Genomic DNA, 24,924 nt, shown 5'->3' with positions numbered 1-24,924 from the left:
AAATACAAATTAAAATTACAATGCGTACCTGAAGTGTGCTTGTCACTTTTGTTGTTGACTTGTTGCAGCAGTAGACAAAGACTCCCACTCTTGATATAGGCCTGGACTCTATGCAAGACTATATCCAAAACTAACCTAAAGACATGTCCAATAAAAATTGATGACAGACCCTAGACTTGTGATGGACCAAGTTCTAAGTACAACAACAGAGACCATTCTATCAACTATGACAAAACAAGTAACATGAACTTACAACATCATATAGATTTAGCAAACTTGGTGTAGCATCAAGAATATGTAGCATAAAATGTGTAGTATCAAGAATAGGACATTCGAAAACCTAATTGTGACATATGGAGACATAGAGATATAATCGAGACACTATATATACTTACGTTGTCCTGCAAAAACATATGCCAGAGATGATACTCAAAATTCAAAAGTAAACACTAATCATACATACCTTGTTGTAGGAGGCAAAGATGATTGTGCCGAGACGAGAAGACATTCATAGCAAAAAAAGGAGATCAAGTGCTTTCATCAACAATCTTTGAGGACAAAGCTTTTTTGAAGAGGAAGACAATGTTATGAATATAATTATGTAAAAACTAATAAATAGAGATAACAAATCATAAACATAATAATAGTAATAAGTAACAAAAAACTTATGTTCCAAAGAATACTGAAGTGCGCACAACCCAGTGCAGCGATAACAATTCATCACAAGTTTCCAGTGATCATAATATTTCACAAAAGATTAATTTATGATGGCCATATCCTTCCTCTATGCGACAATTGCTTCGAACATATTCGTCAATGATTTTTTATCATCCTTAAGTTTTTTAATATGCTTGAACAGATTTTGGTTATTCCTTGAAAATACCATGGGCAATTACAATGGATTGCTAATACCTCGAGCTTGTAAACCACTTAATGAAGATTCAATATAATATTATCTACTCTTCCTCTTCTTATGTATACTTTTAAAGATATTTGGTAAGATTCCCTTTTGACTTTATCATGCACTTTTTATCAATAATGTAGAACCTTTTTTTATATATATGAATGTTCTCCTTCAAAATTTATATCGGACTATATTTGTTTTTTTCTAATAATAATATTATTATTATTATTGACTTTATATTTCAAATTTTGTTTTATATATATATATTGTGCTCTTTTTATTATTTATCAAATGGCCAAAGGCCTAAATGGCGATATGGAGAAACCCCAAATTCTAGTAGTGAAACGCTTCAACGACAACAATGTTGACAAATTTCGATGGCCAAGGACCTAGGTCAGACTGGCTTTGTGCAGCAGCTAAGCAGCCAGAGAATCGAAAAGCTCTAATATCAATGTAACGAGCAAAGTTCGTTTTTCAAGTTAAATACTCGAGAAGACTTGGAATATGTAGATCTCCATTGAGATACAAGAATATATATTAAAATCTATGAGTAAGAATGATGATACAATTGAGAGTGAGGGGCTTGCTTATATACCAAGCATGTGTCCCTTTATGAATGACCATGTCTCCTTAGACATGCCCTTTTGTTTAACTATTTATTACTTATTTACATATTATTATGCTTATTATTTATTATCTATATTTATTACTTTTTACTGAACTATATTCATAACACAAGGCCTTTAGGGCCTGCAGTAAGGGCGAGGAGGGGAGGTCGTAGCCCCTAAGGCCCACGGCTAGCCCCAGAAAGGCTAGACACCCAAACGTTGAGGGATAAAAGAGGGAAAAACACTCTGCAATTTTTGAAACCCTTGCTCAAAAAAATTTATGCTTCAACTCTTTGATTTTCTGAAAATTCTTTTGTGGGTAGCCCTGCAAAATTTCCAAGAGACTAGATCTTACCCTCAAGGGCCTAGATCTAGCTCTTCTCTTACTTGATTCCTTACTCCAACCTGCAAAAGTAAAAATAAAAACACCCAAACCCCAAATATATTAAAAAAATCTAAAATCCCCAAACCCCAATTAGCAAAATAATTTAGAATATAAATTTACAAAATTATTTTACAAATTATACAGGGGTTTTAAATGAATTTTGAGAGAATAATTTTTATAATAATTTTTCCTTTGAAAAATGACTAGAAATGATTCAAAAAATTTATGGTCGCTATAGCCTTAGAGAAGATTTAATCCACTATATTAAAACTAGGGATCCAAGCAAAATTATCCCTTCCCACAGTCTGTGAACTTGGAGACCAATGATTGAGTACCTGCAAACACTATGTATTATCTGAAAATAATCACATAAGGCACAACATAGGAAGTTCGTAGTCAATACATACCACAAATCAACGAACAAGAATACCTCGAGTTGCACCCCAAAGTCTTTTATTAGAACAGGAAAAGTAGTTCCTAGCAGGACAATAGTTTACAAAAATGCTTCAGTGGCAATATTCTAGCCAAATATCAAGATGACTAGAGACTCAACTAACTCTCTAAGTTATAGATAAATCCTCCAAATGGAAAACTAACTCAGTGGCTCGCTAAAGCCCAATGGAAGATCTGTAAGATCTCCCCCTGTAGTAGTCGACGCATCCCTAAAGGTTATTGAGTTGTGAAGAGCTATGATGCCCCATTTCCCTGCTAGTCCCAGAGTGGTGCCACCATGTTGACGTTGCGCTACTCTAACTATGTCATACTCCCCACCTTGTGCAGACAGTATCCTCCTCTCCTGGAACTCGATGGTGGAATACTGAAAGAGGCGAGACACATCTTGCCTAGGAATCTCCATGGCGCAAGGCCTACCCATCCCAATCTAACTCTAAACCTGTGCAGCAACAGACAATGTATGCCTCCCCATATGATGAAACCCTCTATGAACCCCCATGTGTCATCCCCAGAGCAAACTATATCACTCTCTGCCACGACTCCGCTCACCACGAGTGATCTATTGATCAATTGAATCCCTGCATCCTATAGCCAGACCTGTTGCGGCATAGCCTTGACAACTGATGGAATCCCTATGGCCCTCATCTCTAGTCCCTGCATGCCACCTAAATATAGGTTCCATACATCATGAACTAATTTGGGGCATGATAAACTGTCCTGTGCCTGCTACTGTGTAGTATTGATGACCTCCATCGTCGCATCATCATAGCCTCCGGTGAATGGATCTTCACTCCACATCCTCCCTGAGGGATTTGAGAAGTGAGTCTCAATATTTGTCAATAGTGATGCTACCCCTGCGTTGCTTATCTGCGTCCCCTGTGCCCCACACATAAGTGAAGAATCCCCAACTCCATACAAGGCGCCATCTAGTAACCGATAGCCACCTCCTCCGACAAACATCTGCCAGAGTATGTTGATCACCCAATGGTCCCATGTGCAGATGCCATACCAAGAAAACTAAAAGAGTCTATCGATAAACTGTTCGACCATTGGTGCTGACTAAGACTCCCCTAGTGAATGTGCACGCTCAACTACTAGGCCAACTTTACCATCCTTGTTGTAGTCAACCGACATACCTGGGAAATGATAGGCAATGCCACCCGGAACCCAATGCCCGTCAATGTTGTCAGTATCCCTAGTGTCTGGAAGCTCCTGTTGAGCTACACCCAGGTCGACCATCATCTCCATAGCCCACCCTACAGGTTACCAACTCAAAATCTCTCGCCATCCAAGCCCAAGAGAGGGATCGAATGCACGAACTCCCGCACATAGAACAACCCCAGCATGCGAGTGTTGCGCCCTGTGCAACTCAAGTTGGCTCCTCTTGCTATCCTAGTCAACACATGAAATTTGATTAGGTAGCTTTGTCTCTCTCTATCCAATGGGCAATGGTAACCTAACAGTGCTACCAACCATGTCTATGGGTGCTCTAAGAGGGTTACTCTCATGCCCCAATGTGCACTCTAGTTGCACTAGTAGGGAATTTAACCACTACCCAACGTGAGTCAATTTGGTCGTGGACTCAGCACAAACTGCTCTCATGTCCTCCAGCTCCTCGTTCTATTGCATAATAGCCTCACGTACTAACGCGACCTTCCTTTGTAATGCTAGAAGGTCGGCCTGAAATTGGTGGAACTATCATGGGCATCTATCACCTGTAAACTCGGTCACAGCTCCAAATACCTCAACAATTGTTGGCATCTCATCCATGGGTGGCACCCCCTCAACAGATGGCTCTATGTGTGTAGGCTCTATCCTCTCCACCAAGGTGTCAACTAGGGCTATCAAAGAGGTCTCTAATAAAGGTGACTCTTGTGCCACACCGGGTATATCAGTGTGCTCCTCACCATCCTGTGGGCTCTCAACATCATGCTCAACCTCCTCCTGAGACTCTTGATATCTAAAGCCAAGTCTCCACCAGCAAAATCGCCCCTGGTCTCATCCTCTAACTGTCTTTGTACTACCTGCTCCCTTTCAAGAGATATGGTGCCCTGGTCTGGTCGACTTTCCCCACATGATGCATATGGTTGCACCCCCATGACCTACACACGTCTAACGCCTCTGTTGTGAGGGTGAGGGTGGGTTTGGTTTGTCACTCTCCTCAATTGGGCCAACCTCTCATCATCCCAATTAATTCTACCCTAGAATTTTTGCATACTGGATTTCCCTTGAGCCATGGGTTTGTCTCTGGTTTCACCCGTCACTATGCACTCATACCCAAAGCTTCCATGATCTTCTAGCTAATTTCCCACAGGTGGGCCAAGATCATGCTCTGATACCATTGTAATGTTCCTAACTAGGAAAAATAGTGCTATGCAAAGTAAACAATAAAAACAACACCATAAAATTGGAACATTTAGTGCACACCCATAAAAAGTCCAGGAATAACCAACAGGTGAGCCATTTTATTATAATCTGGGAGAAAAGTACAATAATGTGGAAGTGGTGCACCTGGGGTAAGCGTGACCAAGCCCAGGCGGTACAAATAACTATTGCAAGCCCAGATGGCACAAATAACTGTTGCAATGATGCCCTGCGCTGCCCTTGTGAAATTGTGTTGTTTGTTGCAAAGATGCGGCTGAAAACCCCACTTTCGTGCTCAGAAAATTATGATAATTTAACCCCGGCCTCTCCACCAAATACCCAGAATAACCCACGAAGGAATTGGCCAAATGTTGACCTCGGTATTTTGGCCCAAATTCCCCTTAGCTCCTCTAGCTGTTGGCTAAGTTGGGACCCCTGTTTGACCCCTTAGATCTGCCCAGAAAATTCTATAAAATTATGAGTGTGATCCGTGCCCAAAACCCAGAAAACTCTAGAAAGGGTTTCCCTTGGTTCCAACCTTCAAAAATTGACCCTTCACAGCTTGGCCCTCCTCCAATTGCGAATTATGTTGCTGTCATTGATCTTTTCAATCCCTACTCTCCCAACTTCAACAATCTTCCTCAAATGGCCCTCCAAATGATCTCCAACTCCAAACTCCCCCGGATGGTTTTGCCCCAAATAGTCTCACTCCAATGACTACACAGTCATGGAGGAGATGACACAATCTTGCATATGATGAAATGAGAGTTGCGTGTAGGATGGCCCTCTTGTCTGTAGCTCCCCTCTATACTCATGAAAATGATGAAAGATTCTCCTGTCTCCCCAATTTCCTAGAGTGCCTCACGTTGTGACTGCGCAATCCCTACGCTGTTGTTACTCCCTGTGTTGCTGGTATTCGACTTACAGCTGTTGTAACTAGTCTCCCTGTTGTTGCTACAAACTGAGATGAAGAATAACTCCCTTCTAGGGTTGGCACTCGATGTCCACCAGAGCAAGGGTTGAGATCTCCCCTCGGAGACACTCACGTGTTAAACAACATAGTAACCCGACTAAGCAGCTCGAGCAACTAAGATTGAGTTCAATATGACAAAAGATGATGAAATGAGGAGAGTTGCCTTCCTTATATAGATTTCGTGTAGCACTTTTCCCTCCATTTTCCCTCCATCATGGGTCCCTCACTCAACTATCAATTTCCCCTCCATGCAAATAGAACTAGGGAATGCGTATTCTCCTAGTGTGGGTGGTCCCCACGTATAACTTAACCAAATCGAAATAACTTCTACCAAGTCTAGCTTCCAAATAAAGTCGAATGGGCCCCATCACCTCCAAAATTGGCCTCAAAATGTAGAGATTAATCTTGTTCCAAAATAGTTTAGGAAGGGACATTACACTGTTGATGATTCTCCGGCTGAGAAAGTCTCTCTCTCCCCGGAAGTTATCTCTGCCCCTCAACTGCAAGAAATCTCCTCAATCAAATTTTCCTCCTGAGAACTTCTCACTTCAGAAAATCGATTTCTTGATCTCTCTTGGTGTTTTCCAGATGACCCTTGAGCCCCTTCTTATATCTTTCTGTTGGACAACCAACGGCCTGGATTAACTCCTAATCAAAGGCTCGGATCGTTTTGGCTTGATCTCCATCTTCTTCTAGAAGTTACACCCACAATTAGATTAATACCCATTAATATTTTAATTTTCCTAAGTTTAGACTTAGGAACTCTATTAAAAATATTAATTATTTTAATAAAATCGTCTTTGGGTGGAATTTCCCAAAACGGTTTTTGAGTTCTTTGGAATGCATGTGCCCAAGCCTCCTTGCAAAATTTGTGGCCTAGAACACATCCGATGCTACCCCAAATCAACACTCCCTCTTATCGAGGAATGTGCTCTAGCAATATACTGTTGTTGCATACTACTCTGACTCTGAAGCATCGTCCTCTATGCTGCTGATGTCTGACATGTTGTCCACCAACTACTGTGCTAATGCTGCAACTATATTGCTGCCTTTGACAATTCCACTGTCAACACTGCATCCGTACTACACCTCCCTCTCAAGTCCTGCATCTGTGTTGCTGCTAGCACTGCCACAGCACTACAAATTGTTGTTGCTACTCCATCAGCATCGAAAAAACCTCCAAAATTACTGAACTAACTGTGTTCAGTATAATACCACATGAATGTTGGAGCCTGACTGTTGCTAGTCTTTGCGTTGACCCTCTGAATCTACTACGCTATCGTTGTTGACCTCTGCTCTATCCCATCTGCATTGCTGCCAACTCTGCTCTGCGTTGTTCAATCTCTGGCGCTCCTAGCTACTGCAACTATCTCTCGGACACTTCTTGGCACCATCCGACACTAGTCCATCCTACTACTCTTGATCTAGGCTCCCGTAGCAAGGTAATGATTTGAGAGGTGGACTCCTCAAGGATCCTGCCCATTTGTAGCTTTTTCAAACTACAGCTCCAAATCAGCCCACCTCCCTCCTGGAGGTATCTCGGTTTTCATGGAGAACTCCTCCTCGTCGATCTTCATGGGTTTAGCCTTCGGATCGTGTTTCTCATCCTTGTCCTTCTTCTTGAGAGGACATTGAGTAGCGTAGTGACCCATCTCACCACACCTTAAACACTTGATCTTCGAGACGTCCTTCTTATGTCTCTACTGCTCCTATTGCCCCTTCGATGCAAGGGTTGCATTATCCTCCTCCTCCTTGGGCTTCGACTCACTATTGTTGTTGTTTCTGTCAAGTTTGACCTTGACTAAGTCTCTCCTCAGCTCCTCTTGTTTTAGAGCTTCCCACATCTCATCCTAATTCGGCAAGGCTGCTCTGCCCAGGTTACTCTGGACAAAGACTTGCCACTCATCTAACATATAATTGAGGGCCATTCTAACAAACTTTGAATCTTGAGGTGTATGCCCCGCAGTAGACAATTCATCATTGTTCTCTTTAAGCTTCGTGAGGAATGGATCCACACGCCCCCCCTTCTACATCTAAGCAGATCTTAACTTTTGCTCCAAGTAGATCTTTCATTGCTCATAAGATCCTTGATATAATGTAGACAATGCATTAAACATCTCCTTAGCATTCCCTCTGCTATCGATGTGACAGACCACATGATCCTTCACTCCATCGAGGATCATTCTTTTTGCCTTTGCCATTTCAGCTTTGTACTTCTTCAGTGGATCTGCATCCACAGGGACAGCCACCACGTTATTGATGTACATCTTGACGGCATGTTCTTCTAGAAGAAAAGAAATTCTAGCCTTCCATATGACGCAGTGGGATTCTCCGTCGAACCTGTCCTGATCCCTCAAGCTACTGGTTGCCATATCTACCAAAAATGTCGAAAATCTCCTCTCTGCTTCTCATTGTTGCTGCTCAGCCAATGAGAAAACAGACTTCTCAGCGGGAAGTCTGCTTGAAGAAAAGTCCTCTTGTTGTGCTTCTCTTCTCTCTTCTGTCGTCTTTCAGCCCAAAAATCTGCCTGCTGAAAAATCTACATCCCACCAACTCTCTCACGTTGAGGCTTCAGTGCTGCTCCCTCTACCCTGGCAAAAAATTCGAACTGGGAGACATCCTCTCTGTCAACTCACTCAGAGAGAGACTGCCTTGAAAATTTGCCTTCTTGGCTTGGAACTACGTCACCTTTGGGATTTCGAACCGCTGCCTCTTGCATCTTTTTCAAACTCCCTTCTTATGCTCAGCATTGGATCTACCAGCTCTGCTCTTCTTGCTTCACCTACAACTCTGATACCATGTGTGAATTCATTAATAGGAACCCCTACTGCAGCAATTGATGATATTACTCCTATTTGTTAAACTCCTTTAAACAAATTACTTGCAGTTTCCTACGACAAATATCGTAATACGTACATTGCAGCCTTCACTTAATCAAATTATATGTGGAAACAAGATACTGAGCAAGAAAGAAAATACAACACAATAAACATCGTTATTTTTGGACAAATGTCTCTAGAAAAACCCAATGCTGGAAAATCGGTGCATTAGGTTTGAGGGTTTATTATTATTAAGCAGTAGCAAATTCTAAATACATCTCTGAATACCTCACAGGGTTATTCAGTTACAGAGAGAAATACTAGTAGAAAGATTTGTGAGATTACCTCACACAATCACTGAGAAAATCCCTGTTGATCTAGATACTGAATGAATGGCCTCTGGCAGGCCCTACGCTGCCCTACACAGTCCTCACATAGGCTCTGTGTCACTCAATCTATTGATCGATTTGTTGTCTGAAGTCTCTGCACTCAGCCTCCCGGTCTCACACCCTAGCTCCCGACTTCTGAAACTGACTCTCCTTAGCAAAATCTCGAACTCTCTCTCACCCTCTGCACTACCTCTGCATGGCCCTACATCAATCTCTATGTCTAGGCTACTGGATCACCCTCTGCCTCTCTCTGCTAATGATTCTCTGACTAATAAAATTTTTGAATGGTGCAAGTGCAAATCTGGCTGAGCATGGTGGTCCAGGTGTATCATCCTCATCCAAAAGGTGGAACACGAGCAATCAATGAATGGTGTTGAGGGATCCATGAAGTAGTAATCTGCTCTCTATTATGGTGGAGGCCCATGGCTCTCAACGCTCACCGTACAGGTGCCAATATGACCCTTTAGAGGACATGGGCCCCGTATAGGGAGCCCAAACCCCAAATGGAGACGCACGTGCAATCTTGTATAAGATCCAATGAGTCCCCTCACCTTCCAATACAACAAATCATTAGTGCAATTGAGTAAATAAGCTTACAAACCATGGAACCAAGTGGACACTTCATGGTGGCATGCCCTTCCACAGTCGGTTTTGGAATATACAGGTGCCTCTAAGCTCAAGAAGAAGGTTAACCATGTTGGAAATACTGAGAGGGGGGTGAATCAGTTTTTCTTAGCAATTAGCACTTTATCAATCTTTTCAGAGCATTAGTTAATCTTCAGCTATTATTATTATTGTTCAGTAAGAGAAGTAAACAACAATGCAAAAATAGAGACAGTAGGCACAAGATTTTTAGGTGGAAAACCCCTTCTAGGTCAAAAACCATCGAATGCTTTTCTAATAAGTTCTTGAGTATTTAGTCCCAACTCAAAAGAAAGCTACGACTTCCTAGAACTCTAGAAAAGCATTCTTCTCCAGTTCCCACTGGAAGGACGCCCCAACACTCTGGTTTTATCAGCAATCAGCTGAATGGATGCCTCAACACCCTAGCGAACCACAAATTGCCTTAGCACCACCCTACACCCCTAAAATGACAAACTAAAAAAAGATGTGGACTCCCATACCAAGGACAATAATCCACTTTACAATGATTTTCAATACATGATAAATAACACTAGGACCATACCCTTTATCCCAACAGACTTTGACAATAAAACTGACTTTCCCCAACAATGCCTTCTACAACTCTTAGGCAATTTGACTCTTTTACAAATATGGGCTCTCATACCAGGGATAATGGCCCAGTTACAATGATTTGACTCTTGACCTTGACAATGCTTCTTAATACATGTAACAAATGTTGATGATGTGACAAGTATAGCTGCTCTGTCTTCAAGAAATGTCCTTGTTGCAACGTTGCCTTCAAGAGATGATGATTTGATACTTCAAGTTCTTGTATGTCTTCTTCTACCTACATGCAAAGTTTCCCAAATGAGACCCAATCCCAAACAAAAACAAAATACCCTTCAACTTACCTTTGTCTGCAATACACATGTAAGTACATAATAGTGAAAGTACAAAATTAAATCATTACAATACGTACCTGAGATGTGCTTGTGTTTTGAGTATGCCCCTTTTGTTCTTGACTTGTTGCAGCAGCCTACACTCTTCTTATTCAACTAGTTCTTAACCAAAACAGACCACGACACTGACCTAGATTCTAAGCAGGACTAGACACCAATGAAGACTGTAGCTATAAGCCTTAGACACAACGATGACAAGGCAGTCTAGACACACTTAGGACAGAACTTACAATAACTATCAAACTGAACACAACTTACAGTACTAATTCAACTGCAGCTTAACTCAAAACTAGCCTACTACACACTACTGTGCAGTCCTCAATTTAATATAACAACAGTCATTAAAGTACACAATGAAAGGAATTTAAATATGTACAAACCTTGAATTTTAAATACGAGGCTCAAAAGAATTGTCCTGATGCAAGACATGAACTGAGACTTGTTTCAAATACAACTTAAACACAAATTGTATGCAACACAACTTACCAAAATTGGAGACTAGTGCCACGAATATTTTCTTGCAGAAGTTCACATGTATTTCAATGAGGACCTATGGAAGACCGAGACCTGAAACAACCTTTGGATACCCTCGCTGTCCTGAAATAATGCAATTTCCTAAGTGCCGAACATTTAGGTGTGCTGTTCCTTGTAGTCCATTTGTTGAAGACTGTAAATAGATTTGTTAACTGGCTTGTTATCCTTCCTTCACTCCTTTTTGCAGGATAACCTTTGCTGTTGTAAAAATCTGTAATTAGACTTGCATCATGGCTGCTTACAACATGCTCCAAATGACTTCGCTTTCCTTGACAGTCAACAAATATAAATTTTTTGTGACAAATTTTCAAGTCAAATTACAGGTCCGAGTCTCTAGTCTTGGCTGTAGGTTCGCTCCAAAAATTGACTGTGCTCATGCCTTAAACAAAATATCTTGTTACAGGTCCGAAACCCTTGAAGACCATCCTAAATATGCCTTGAGGAGTCTTTTAATCATTCGCTGCTCATAACAAACATACCCTGCAATAAATCGAATCTCCAAGCAAATCAAAGTTACCAAACCCTATCCCTTAAGATACCTGCGTTAATACTCCTGTAGGGTGACCGAAAAGTTCAGATAGATAATTTTCACAAAGTCATTCATTTTTCTTCCATCACAATTAGGCAAGACAAAGCTTCTTTTTATAGATTACTAGGATTATCGTTAAGGTTTAGGAAAGGGCTTTATAGGTGACTGTTAGATATTAGAGAGGGAATAGGAATTAACATATTAAAATATTAAAAGGTACATTGATCATTTTACAATTTGGTGCTTATACTTGTTTGTTTTGGGAATCTAGTACGGATAAAGGGGTGTGTTGACCACTACCGGTCAACTGCCCATAGCAGTACACCCCCTTTTCTTCGCAAAAAGGGGTGGTGCTTGATCGACATGTCCATGCCATTATGCAATCATCGACAGCTTGATCAATCTATGTTGTAAACCCAGTCTGCATGTATAAATTGTAAATAATCTTAGCAGATATGAGTCATGTATGTAAATTGCCTAGGTGGACCTAATTTTCTAAGTAATAATCTACGTCTCGGAAGGTTTTTCGTCTCACCGATCCATGATCGGCAGAGCTTTCCTTCAACCTAACCCCAAAGCCGGGATGGATTTTGTCACTAGAATCTTAGGAGAATCCTAGTGAGTTAATCTGCTAGATTATAGTTGTGTCGCAGAACTGGGTGGTTTATGAGGGTCTATGTCAAATGGGTTTTCCCCCCTTGGGATGTAAAGTTGTAAAAGTCATGATGTAAAGTGTTTTGAGGGTTGAAAATTTTTTTAAATCCCCTCATGAGTCCTAAGTCCTAGGTCCTAGGTGATTTTACCAAAGGCTAAGTTCGAGGATCCATTTAAAAATGAATTAAAAAAAAAATTTTAAAAAATTAAAAAACAAATAAGTAAATAACTGAAAAATAAAATAATAAATAAAAAATAAAAAAAATAAAAATAATAATAAAAATAAAAAAATAAAGCAAAAACCCTAAAAATAATAAAATAATAATATTTTGAGTAAATACATGCAAAATTTCATTTTTTAATAAATTATAAAATTCGACGGATGAGATTAAGAGATGTCTTGATCCTCATCGACGGTCGAGATCATTTCGCCATGGATCACTCGAACTAGCTGTTGGGATCATTTCCTTTAAGTAGGGTGCTAGGGGTCATTTTCAGATTCGATCTGTGAGTCTTGTGCTGAAGAAGCTCTCTTGTAGTTCATTTTTCTTGTGCAATAAAGAAGACTTTGGGGTTAAAAATCTTGTAGGTGTTACTCTTCTGAAAATGCTGTAAGATTGTTCTATTTTTTCTGCATAATTTCATTTTCAGCCATTGATGATAGCTTAATGAAGATTGATCTAGGCACAGGTATCTTGTCTGATCTTTGGGGTTTGAATGATAGTTTAGATTCTGAAATATATTGGTAGGTATCTCCATTTGATCGGGGTTTCACTATTGTTTTCTCCTTCTACATTGATGGTTGATTTTAAGCTGTGAAGGAAATCCTTTTTTCAGATTATCGGGCGTTAGGGGAAGTTCTCGGCTGAACTAGCCAACTCCCAGGTTGTGTTTTCTGAAAGAGCCCAGCCAGTTCTTGATCCCGGGCTTATCATTCGAAATATTTTTTATGAATGCATGCAGGGTTTTCTGAAGCATTTTATATTTAAATTAAATTCTGAAAATATTTCTGCTGTTATTGCTAAATCTGGCTGTTAAAAGAGTCAATCGCTGTAATTTTCTTTAGCCGATCTGGGGTTTCAAATTTTGTTTTATGCATGTATTATGTTGGGGTTTTTCTTTTCTCCTGCAGATAACAGGTACATGTGATCTAGAAGGATTACGAGGGTTAGCAAAAATAACAAATTTCAAAGTGCTCATAAAAAGGGATTTTCGATTTGTTTCCGTATAGTCTTCACACTGATCGTTGTTCACATTAGCGTGGTCCCTGTCTGCTCATTATTCAAGGGTTGATCAAATTTGGGAACCTGTAAATCGAATTTTCTCTGAAATTTTAAAGGCGGGTTACCAACGAATGACCATTTTGCATATCTTACACTTCACGTGGTCATGATTTGAAGCCTCAACCTGCAGTATAATACGGGCAAATCAACGAAAGATTCACTCATTTAGCTGATCTGAGGCCGCAGGGCATTGCCTGGGCAAATCGTTTACTCACTGCGTCCAGCGTTCAAGTGAAACAGCGGTGGGTATATTGCGTGGAGGCTCCAGTTTCATCAGGTAATCGTAAATCCGTCCGCTGTCTTCAGTCTCGGGCCAGGTATTTTCTTGAAACGTCTGCGTATTATCGTCTTCCAGTTAGCCTCAAATCGATTTCACGTTTTTTACCCTCCGCCGTCGACTGTGCATTCATCGAAAATTTCGTTCATGTCTCCTACGGTTTGTCTCTTTAAAATTTTGACTTAGTTTCTCATGCAATCGTTTGAATGCAATATGCGTGTAGAGCGTCATAAGCGTAAGTCAATTTAAAAAGAATTTCGATATGCGTTATGTTTTAGATTTTCATTAGGTTATATTTTAATGTCTTAGGTTTGAGTTCTTTTCAGTTAGCTTTTGTTATTTAATTTTTTTTAGGATTGTAAAAGTTTTGTTTAGAATTAAATTTTTTTGATTTTAGAATAATCTTTAACTTAGACTCTATTTTAGTTTAGGATTTGTTAGGTTTTATTTTTATTTAGATTTTAATTTAGCTTTGCTTTAGTTTTAAATTTACTTTTAAAAAATCATAAAAATTTCAAAATTTTAAAATAAAATAATAAATAAAAATTATAGATTTAGATTTTATTTAGTTTTAGCTTAAAATCTTTTTTGCCATATTTGAAAAAGTAAAAAAAAAATATATATATATATATATATATATATATTGTGGAAATCTTCTTTTTGCCAGATTCAGTTATTTTCCGGAAATTATCATGCTGAGATTCAAAATTACTGATGTGGAATAAATGTTTATCATTTTAGACAAGTCTGCACATGAATGATCATCTTAAAGATTAGCTGCATATGATATCTGGTTAATGATTCATAATTGCGTTGTTGTTTAAAGCATTGATTGAATCTTTCTTAATTGTTGGATATCGTTATTGAGATTTGGTCATTACAAGAACTTTGTGGTTTTAGCAGATAATCTTGCACTGTTCTAGTTATTTGATGACAAATGATTGTTGTTCATGGTTTATATTTTTACATCATCTAGCAAGTAATCGTTTAAACATCAATCTCATAAGGCACTGGTCTTTTAACTTCACAAAATCCATTTAGTGCTTATCATATCGTGTCTCCCAACCAACTGGTCGACAGTTGGTCTTCGTCACTTCATAGGGTCTACCCCCCTTAGCCGTGGGAGACAGGCTTAAACGGAGAGATCGGGGATCAGAGTGACAGCCCCCGGTCTGAGCGTTGTCGTGACAATTTGTGCGACAACAGGGTGATCTAGAAGATTGACCAATCTTGATTGTAAATCTATTTTCTCAGCGTACCACGGGTGTTAATCTTTAGTCCTAGTCCAGCCCTAGCATTATTGGAGGGGCACTACTTGGGAAACTTGGATTGATATAGCATGTTCATTATCCCTATACCGTACTTGACACTTTCCATCACACATCACAAGCCCCATATCTCAACTCTATTCTTTGGGTCTAACTTTTCATTGGTCCTTTGGGACTTGGCACCCATATGTTTACACTTCTTGAGTAGGGTTGGAAAATTATTGCCCTGGAGGTTGATGCAACTAAAAGAATGAAAAAGCATATCATGGCCACAACAAAAGAAAAAGAAGAAAAATGAAAATGTAAAATATAGTCAGGGCCATAAGTTAGCGCATGGGAAAAAGCCTATCATGAGCTCTACCCTCCTCATGTGGCCATCACTTGGTTCCTAAGAACATGATGTTGATTTCTGGTAGCATCAAATGTGCTCTAAGTCTCAAATTTTGCAGCAAGTCTTGGGTACATGTATTCCAAAGAACCCAAAAAGTGTTTTGGGAAATTCCACTCAGAGAGTTTTATTAAAATAATTAATTATTTTTAATGGGTCCCTAAGTCTAAACTTAGGAAATTAAAATAATTAATAGTTATTATCTAAACTATGGATGTAACTTCTAGAAGAAGATGAGGATCAAGCCAAAATGATCTTAGGCATTGATTAAGATCTAATATGGGTCGTTGAATGCCAACGAGGAGATTAGTTAAGGAGGCTTGAGGGTCATTTGGAAAATATACAGAGAGTTGATCAGTCAGATCAAATCGCTGAGTCAAAGAGCAATGCACTGATTTCGTGGTGATCAGCAGAGAGGGGCAGAGATAGTTTTGGCTGGAGAATCTTTTCCAGAGCCAAGAATACGCAACAGAGAAGCAGAGAAAGATGCAGAGGAGGCAACGCAGTGCCTAGTGAGGGTGACGTAGAGCCAAGAAGAGCTCATGCAAAGCAGCGCAATGCCTTCCAGGCAGAAGTCTGAGATTTTGTTGGGGGTTTGACGTTTTGAGCTAGGACAGTTGAAATCGAAGCTCCTAAGAGAAAATCGATCCAACAAAGAGGTGACGCAGTGCCTCAAATGCAATCATGCAAGCCCACGCAGTCACTGCGTAGGGGCAGTGCAAAGGTAGCCAGGGACTCATTGGTTCAACTACTAAATCAACCGGGACTTACAGTGTAGAGTGAGGTAATCTCACTAATTTCTTCTGTCGAGTGATATTCTTTGTACTGGATTTGCCAACAAGGCATCCAAAGTTTGTATTCAGAAATAACTTCTGCTTAATAATAAAAACCCTTAGATCTACTGCACCAGCTTTCACGCATTGGGTTTTTCTGGGAACATTTGTCCAAAAATAACTGCGTCACTTGTGTTGTATTTTTTTCTCGTTCAGTTTCTTGTTTCAGCATATCATTTTTAGTGAATGTTGCAGTTGTATTTACTTCAATATTTACTGTAGAACACAATAAATAACTTGTATGGGTTAACAAGTAGGAGAAGTAACGCCAGTTTGTTGTAGTAGGGATTCTGGGTTTAGGAATTTTCACACATGATGCTCCTTCACGTCAAAGAGGAACCCTTGCATGTCACGACCCTCATGAGTGATGAACTGTCTCATCTGAAGAGGTAACAAAAATGCTACATCATAAAGAGCAAGCTCTAACCCTTGGGCTATATGTATTTTAGAAATAAGCTTGGTTTGGTTGACATATCCTCCCTAGCTGAGAGGGAGAGATAGACACATAACTCTTGTCTTCATTTTGAAGAAAGGATGGAGGATTGAGTAATCATCTGGCATCCGATTCTCTTTGAGGATGTGTAGGACATCCAAGATAAGAGTAGGCAAGAGGACTGATATTCTTTGAGGGGTGGGGAGCCAAGATAAGAATAGTCCTAAAGGTCATACTCAGTGAACACTTGGGTGGGTATGTACCTTGAGAGACAATGATGAAGGTTATTGAATTCAGGCTTCTGTGATCCATATCAAGTTTTTGAGACATGTTTTCGGCAATAATCACATCATAATTCATAGGTCGACGAATTTCGAACCAGCAAATGTGGTTCATCGTCAGAACAAGATGAAGAACCAAATCATGACAACAAGTTAAATAGAGAGACTGTTCATTTCAACGCCTGTTAGAATGAGCAGTCTCTCTATTTAACTTGTTGTCATGGTTTGGTTCTTCATCTTGTCCTGACAATGAACCACACTTGTTGGTTCGAGACGTGTCGACCTATGAATTATGATCTGAATGGTGAAGGTGTCTACATCGTTGCTCTCGCCAACATTGTGCTCTAATCTATTAAGAGATAGAGTTGTTAGTCAAGGCCTTGCTATGTGACAATCCTGGTTATAATGATGTTATACAGATGGATTACTAGTCCAACCCTTTTTATGAGATCCCTTTAGTGTTGAATAGCCTTGTACCATTTAATGAATACCTCCCTAGTTAAGAGGGAGTGTTGAAGAAAATGTAACAAGTCTTCAGATCAGTTCATAATACAGTCAGCGAAGAAAGGTACACATACATAGTGAGCAGGGGTAATATCTCGGAAGTCTGCCTACGATATATATACATCGTGTCAAGCTCTCGGAAGTCTGTATCCATTCACTATGATAGCTCTCGGAAGTCATCGAAGGACTGTGTATATATACACAGTGACTGCGTTCAATATAACTCTCGGTGGTGGCATGTCTTATCACTATTATAACCAACGAAGAGCATGAAGGACTAATAACATAAACGAAGAACTGTGGCAGCCGAGAAAAGGAGTCGAAGACTGTGACTGGACAACGAAGACATAAGGAGAAGGAGTACAGTGATATCAAGTCTATAGACTGTGAATTGTAGACCAAACAGAGCAGAGGATAGTGACAAACATCTTGGAGGTAACCTTGTGTCTATTTTGTCAAGGGTCTTGGTATTCATCATCTAAATATCTATAAGAAGAGATTCAAGGGTTTTACTCTCAAGAGGAGAGGTTTTTCCCTGGCTTGGAGCCAACATCTTGTGTACTTGTACTATTGTTGATTTTCTATTTGATAATTGTTTGATGATTGAAGAACACACTAACATAACAAAGTTAATTGAAGAAGACAACACAAAATGTCATCAATATGTCTATGAAGAATCACAAGACAAGAGGAGTGGAAAAAGTAGGTCAAGCAGGGTAACTGATGCCTTCATTATTTCTCCCTCCTTTACATTCATATGCTCAAGATGTGGACACCACATCAGTTTTCCCCTTTGACCATGGAATGTGGTCATGAAAATTTTTCCCCTTCATTATCATATATTTACACTAACACCTATTGATTCAAAGGTTCACCTTGGAACTGTCACTTCCCCTTGAGGGTTGGAAGCACCTAATAGGGTTGACCATTAGCCACCTTCATCAAGGTAGAAAACACCTCTACGAGACTTGGTCTAGTAAGATATCGGAAGGTGATCCTTGTTTGAAGTATTAATATGCCCTTAACATTCAATTTTTGTCCACTTAGATGCATTTATGATCTTGGTCTCTAATGGATGGTTGCTTTCACTTGAGTTCATGTTGTTTTATCAGGTGGTCTGTTGCAGCCCAAGCCTTGAGGGCACCCACCCACAAGTACCCAGGCCTCTCAGAGAGATATATTGCTTAGAAGATGCAACGTCAAGAGACTTAAGCCTCCCGACAAGCAAGAGCAAATGTCACATGTCCCAAAGCACCCTTAGGACCCAAGACATTGGTCTTCAGAATGACATCACTAGACCCAATGTGCCCCCAGGTTGGCTTTGACACAACTTGATGGGCAGGACTTGATTCAAAGCTTAGAAGAATATGGTTTCTAATTGAGACACTAGGGAGGGCTTGTTGCACTTGGAGAAGCACTAACACTAAAGAGAGGAGGCCTCATTTTGATGGTTGGAGACCACATGATGGCACCCCAGTTGCACTTGAGACCCCACAGGAAGATTTGAGGTGGATTTGAGGGCATTTCCTCAAATTTTGGATGATCCATGAATTTTGACACCTTTTGACACCTCAATACTCCTTGGCATGAAATTTTGAGCCCTAAAAGGGCATGATGTCAACATTATTTAAGGCTATAGCTCACGTGTGTGGGCATTTATGGTCTATTTTTTCATTTAGTTAGTGGGTTGGCTTGTAACCCAAGTTTATCTTGTGTCAAATTTGTTGTAGGGGCTTCATTAGTCTAAAATTAATAGAGATAGACCTCATATAAATAAAGATCACCTTATTTTCATTGTTATTATAACTTGTGGATCAATTCAGCCTCCTTAGAGGATTTCAGCCTAGCTAAAATTGACTTGTGTCTTGTGGAGATGTGATCTTTTGTGAAGTATTTACTTATGGAGACTTTCTCTTGCTTTGGAGATGTCAGTTTGGAACAATAAAGGATCGGTTCATGCATTTTTCTTGTATGCATTCTATGTATTTGAGTATATTTATGGCTATGTGTTAATTTGTCTTGAACATTTCTCTATGAAATCTTGGCAATGGTATTGTATGCATTAGCTTTTTAAGATTTTGTGTGACAATCCCTTGAGTGATCCTTCATGTTAAGCTCTCCCCAATGACTATTTTCCCTCATAAAATGATAGCTAGGATATGAAACTAGGGTTTTTCATATTCCCTTACTCCTCCCTAGGGTTCAGTTTTCTCCTAAGTAGATCTCCCTCTAGACACCATCACCCAAGCTCAAGCCCTAACATTTCCACATTGTTGATCACACCATTAATTACCCACAAATTTAATTTCTCTCTCCTCTTTCAGATTTTCAACCCTTTAAGGCAAGTTGCTAGCCTAGGTTTAGGACTGAAATTCAACTAGGGTGCAAGCATTGGCTTGTGGGCGGATTTAACACATGATTGGTAAGACTGTGCCTCAAAATCATCCTTTTCCCATGGCTAATTCTTCCATTTTCGGTCTGACGTCATAAGCCCTAGGCAATCTTTTCCCTAGGTAAACCATAATCTAGCCCTGGGTTTCAACTCGAGGCTTGTTGAAGGCTTGTTATTCCTGGGGTTGATCATATTCATTTATTCAAGCCTTCTCCTGGCCTTGTGTACCTATGCAAGCTAGTTAACCTTGCCTATTCACAAACCCTAGGTCACATTGTGCCATAAATAGGTCTTTGGAGGGTATGTTTTTCCTTGTCTAAACTAGTTTGAGCCATGTCCTTAAGCTGAGTACCTATTCTAAGCCTATCCTTGTCACATCCAAGCCTTAGATTTGACATATCCATTAGGTGACCTAACATAGGGAAGCCTCCGTTGTGGTGAGAATCCACTAAAGAGTAGGAGGCAGTGGCTGTGGTGACAGTGGGCCACACCTCATAGTATTGTCACTTGATCTAGCTTTCGTCTTGTAAGCTCCTCTCACAAGACCTGCTAGATTTTGAGGCAACAGTGTGTTCCTTCTTTATAGAGTTGTATATCTCTTCTTCTAGGAGCAATTTCTGCTTGAATTGCAGTAGCAAGTATGCCCTTTCTTATCTTGGTTCAATGAACAGATCACTACATTGCCCAAAAATGTTCTATATCGTTCTACAGTACTTTTAACTAACTGGGTAGGATAGTATAAACTTTGAACCAACTTAGGATTATGTTTCCTCAATGTAACCTGCAATCAAAAGCTGTAATCAGATATTTCTTCACTTGTATTCAACTTTTCTGTTATTATTAGAAGTAGATCCATTTAGGAAGTTTGATCGATCTTTGTCATGTAAAGTAGTCACCATAAAAGCAGATGAAAACAAATTTATTTTCCAGTGTAGTGGCTATCTTTCAGAAATTTTGAATAGACAGATCATCTGTATCTTCATTCCATTCCGAGATTGCTTTTATTAAGTATCAGCATAGAATGTAGAATAATAATAGGTGATTCTTTCTTATTGCTAAGAAGCATAATGTGTTTGCAAAATGTATTCATTGGGTAGAAAGAACGTGAAGCAAGGATAAAAAATAAGTATTTTAATGTATTTCTATTTTTTGCTCATGAACAGGTAGAAACCAGTAAAGTATTTTTGCGTGATACAACAATCATTTCTCCATATGCACTTCTTTTGTTTGGTGGTTCAATTAGTATTCAACATCAGGTTTGCTCTTCAGCCTTGACAAATAAAAGCAGTAAATGCAAACTCATATTGGCCCTGATCTGTATTTTCTTTACTATCAGTCAAAAGGATAATAAAATATATTAAACTCAATATATTAATTCATCAACATTGTGGTATGCCCATGGTTATAAAATATATTAAATCTAATATATTAATTCATCAACTTTATGGTATGTCCACAGTTCAAAGCTTATTGCATCTTGAAAACTTGTTTTTACTATTTTTGTGGTCATGAATAATATTGATTTACAACTTTTATAGAGTTGCATCCAGCCAGGCCAGAGATTGGCATTGCCTATAAGGCTATATCTCAGCTTAGTTTACTTTTAAATGACCAAAAGAGAAATTATATTACTGCCTATAGGTTACCAAAAAGGTTCATCAGGCTATGTAAAAACCCAGTACATGACAATACATTAGTTATAGCTGAGTGTGGATTCTAAAAGGTTCTGAGCATAGTGTGGCATTGAGTGGCTCTGCATGTGTGGTCTTGTCCAGTGATCATTAGAGAGAAGCAAAAGAAATAACTTAGGAAATCACAGAAGAAGTAACGTCATTGCAAGAAGATATTACAAATGTCATTAACGTAATAGTAGAAGAAACATGGATAAGAGAAGCTCAAGACCCAAGCAGCAAAATTATACTTTAACACCAGCAATATGATAATGACTCAAGTTTTAGAGGAAGCACTACCTTTATACTTACAGATGGAAATTGGAGAAAACTGCTGAGCACAACTAATCTTGCTGATCTTTTACTACTGATACTTGGCAGAGCACAAAATCTTAATGTGATGAATGTGAGTAGCATGCATGAGTACAGTCAAGAAAGAACATGAAAACAAAAGAATAAAGCATAAAGCATGCTGACAAGTGTCCTTATGTTTGCTTTCAGCTTTTATATCAATATACAGATGTAGCCGTTATGATACTGGAGTGCACAAGTGATGGCCTTCAAAGCCCTTACAAGATTTCGATTATAATATTGTTGTTGGTTCTACTAATTTTTCTTAATTTGCTTCACTGCCCTTTTGTAATGGCATATGCTAGGGCTGTTATTTCTTTCAAGTCAAGCATAAAAAAGTGATAACATGTGCCCTATGCTATGTTAGTACTATAGTTTATAACAGCAGCAAATTTAGCTGTGAAATTTGCGAATAAGCTATGTGAAATAAAGGCTAAATTATAGAGTAAACTAGGAACAAAGTTACAAAAAAAATGATGATTAATAAGGCACAAAACATCAAATAAAACCTTGACGTAAACCCTAGAAAATGGCTGAAAAATGCATAAAAATTTCATTTATTCTTCTCTAATGCATTTTTACACAATGTCTAACCTTAGGGCATATATCAACCAATATTACATTTATCGCTATCAACAATTTATCGTTGGGGATCCGAAATTTAAATTATCAGCAATATCGGGGAAAATATCAGAAATTATTGGAAAACTTAAAAATAAAAAATAATCATGTTTCTTCAATGTTTAAACTTCTGAAGTAACATCACCATCAAACAAACACATTGCTACATAAATATGAAAATAAAAATTGATATATAAGATGTATAATATGTCAGGTGGTATATCAAAATTTGATACTGAAATATATATTTGTCCTGAGTCATAAGGTCTGACAGAATAATACAAAATCACATCAAAATAGAAATAAATGTATATCATGAGATGAATCGTGGCAATGAAAACAATGGATTTCCTCTTGTTTGTGTGATGGAAAATGGTCACAACATCTTCAGCAATAGATCAAAAAATACATAAAATATTCAAATTTTGAAAAGAACATTAAATTCATGTGCATCCATTTGAATCAAAATTATTATACACAAATATGCGAAGTTTCTCATGTATATAGCAAGGGTGCATATAATCAAAATGTATCGAGTGCAATCCATCTTTGAATCAAAATAGATCAATAGAGAGGTTCTAAATGGCTTCTAGAGTCCCAAAAAAATCATGTTATAACAAATAGCTACATAACATGAAAATCGTTGCCTATACTGGGATCCTCCTCATCAAGATCACCCTCTAAGCATTAAAAGAAGGTAGAAAAGGCTTAACATGCCTAATTAATGGTTTTGCTCGAGTGTACTGCACGTTTTTACTAGAGTCATGACAGAGGAGTTCAACAATCAATGTCACCAACATCAAGGTACATAGAAAGCTTGGTGCTCTTGATTAAATGTCAGTTCCATACCCTCATACATCACAAAATCCAGTGTGTTGTTGCTCTGATGGTACAAGCACAACGACAACGGCTCAGGGTGGGGGTTGTCATTTTGATCCCCACCCACTCTCTTTTAGTTGTCTCCCAACAATAGGCTATGGGGGATAGTCCCTGTTACCCACCACTTTGTGGGTGATATCCCCAGTAGAAATTTTCTCCATAATGAGCCTCAACTAGCAGCTCCTTGATGCCTCCTATAAGCTCTTTGTGTCATTTCTCTGCCCCCTGAGCCAGCCATGTGGTCCCTCACCCACCTGTATTGGTTGTATGTTTGAAGGTGGGCCTCCCGAATCTAAAGGTATGTCTTGTCATTTGGTAATTGAGTATTGGGTTTACTTATCATGGATACTTATGGGTATGGATTGATGGGGGGATTTGGCAGAAAGAGTGGGCTTAGTTTGTGCTCCTGCCCCCTGATCTCCTTTGGTTGTTACCCTTGGATCTTAGTCCCATGGGATCTCCTTTATTGACCATTTGGTTCTAGGGTGGTACTACTTGGGAAACCGATTTTCAGTGTGTGATCCTGCTCCTTCATCCGCACATATCACTCCCTTTCCACTCACTATACACTCATTCATCATTTCTCCCACTTGGGTCCATATTCCCATTCTGGGTCCACATAGGGCTAGCCTCCCTATCCCCTTTGCCCCCACCTTGGGTCAGGCCTAGAATGATGCTCCAGAGGTTGAAGCAACTAAAAAAGAAGAAAAAGCATAATTGGCCGCATTTAACAGGAAATTATACCACAAAATGCAACAGATGGTTGGGACAAAAATAATTATCACGTGGGCAAAAGCCGACACATGAGCTCTACCCCATCCATGGCCATCACCCTGGTTCCATAGATCCTAGATGAGCCTCCTCTATCATTCAAGAACCACAATTGTCCCAACCCCTGGAGGGCAATGAACCTCCTACCACAAAAGGGGTAATCATTGTTATATTACACACATCACGCTCTTGTCCTTTGAGCCCTGAGCAGTTAATTAAAGAAAATTCATAAAAATCAAAAGGCATATACAGAAGGGTGGAAAAATCAAGGTTGGGGCACCTCATGTACCATGACTACTCCCTCCTATACATTATATACCCAGATGTGGGCTTCCCCTTATCTAGCTTATGCCCCATTATGTGACCCAGGACTGCCCCTCTCATTCCCTATTGCATCTCACCTACTTGTCACTTGCCACTCCCATTAGAAGAGCGTACCTTGGACATACTATCCCCTTTAAGGGTTGAAACCACCTAATAAGGTACTTGGCTAACCCCCTTTGGAGTTTGGAGACACTAGCACATGCCAAAGCCCAATACGAAAGGGCATGCCATTATGAAGTGTCCACTTTGTTATCCATGGTTTATAAGCCTATTTTTTCTCCCTCAACCCTTCAATCCTCACCCCTTACCCCCAATGGACCAAGTCCCATGCTTAAAGAGCAAGCAAGTTTCATTTTTCACTCCATCCTTGGAAAAGGGTTTTCAGGGTCACTTCTCACCTATCTATTGACATCTACTTTACAAAGTGATCCCTACACTAGAAGAATGGTGTATC

At 39.4% G+C, this 24,924-nt stretch overlaps 1 protein-coding gene across 4 annotated transcripts in view; it reads left to right on the top strand.

The window, feature by feature from the left end:
- Nucleotides 1-24,924, top strand: part of LOC149179480 (RNA helicase family protein) — a 450,824-nt gene that overhangs the window by 408,352 nt on the left and 17,548 nt on the right. For 3 of the 4 annotated variants that reach the window (XR_016258287.1, XM_089420679.1, XM_089420678.1), the window contains exon 33: nucleotides 21,018-21,110. The exons of the other annotated variant lie outside the window; for it this stretch is intronic. Coding sequence is in view for 2 of the 3 variants with exons in the window: in XM_089420679.1 (XP_089276805.1) it covers nucleotides 21,018-21,110 (93 nt within the window). In the remaining variant the exon portion in view is untranslated. The remainder of the gene's footprint in view (nucleotides 1-21,017; nucleotides 21,111-24,924) is intronic. 4 annotated transcript variants of the gene reach the window in all.

The sequence above is a fragment of the Pinus tabuliformis genome, chromosome 4_1 (genome assembly GCF_031772625.1).
Source record: "Pinus tabuliformis cultivar Carrire ecotype Pingquan chromosome 4_1, CPIR1, whole genome shotgun sequence".
Taxonomy (NCBI): Eukaryota; Viridiplantae; Streptophyta; class Pinopsida; order Pinales; family Pinaceae; genus Pinus; species Pinus tabuliformis.
The sequence above is the reverse complement of the archived record's forward strand: the minus strand, read 5'-3'. Positions and strand labels throughout refer to the sequence as shown.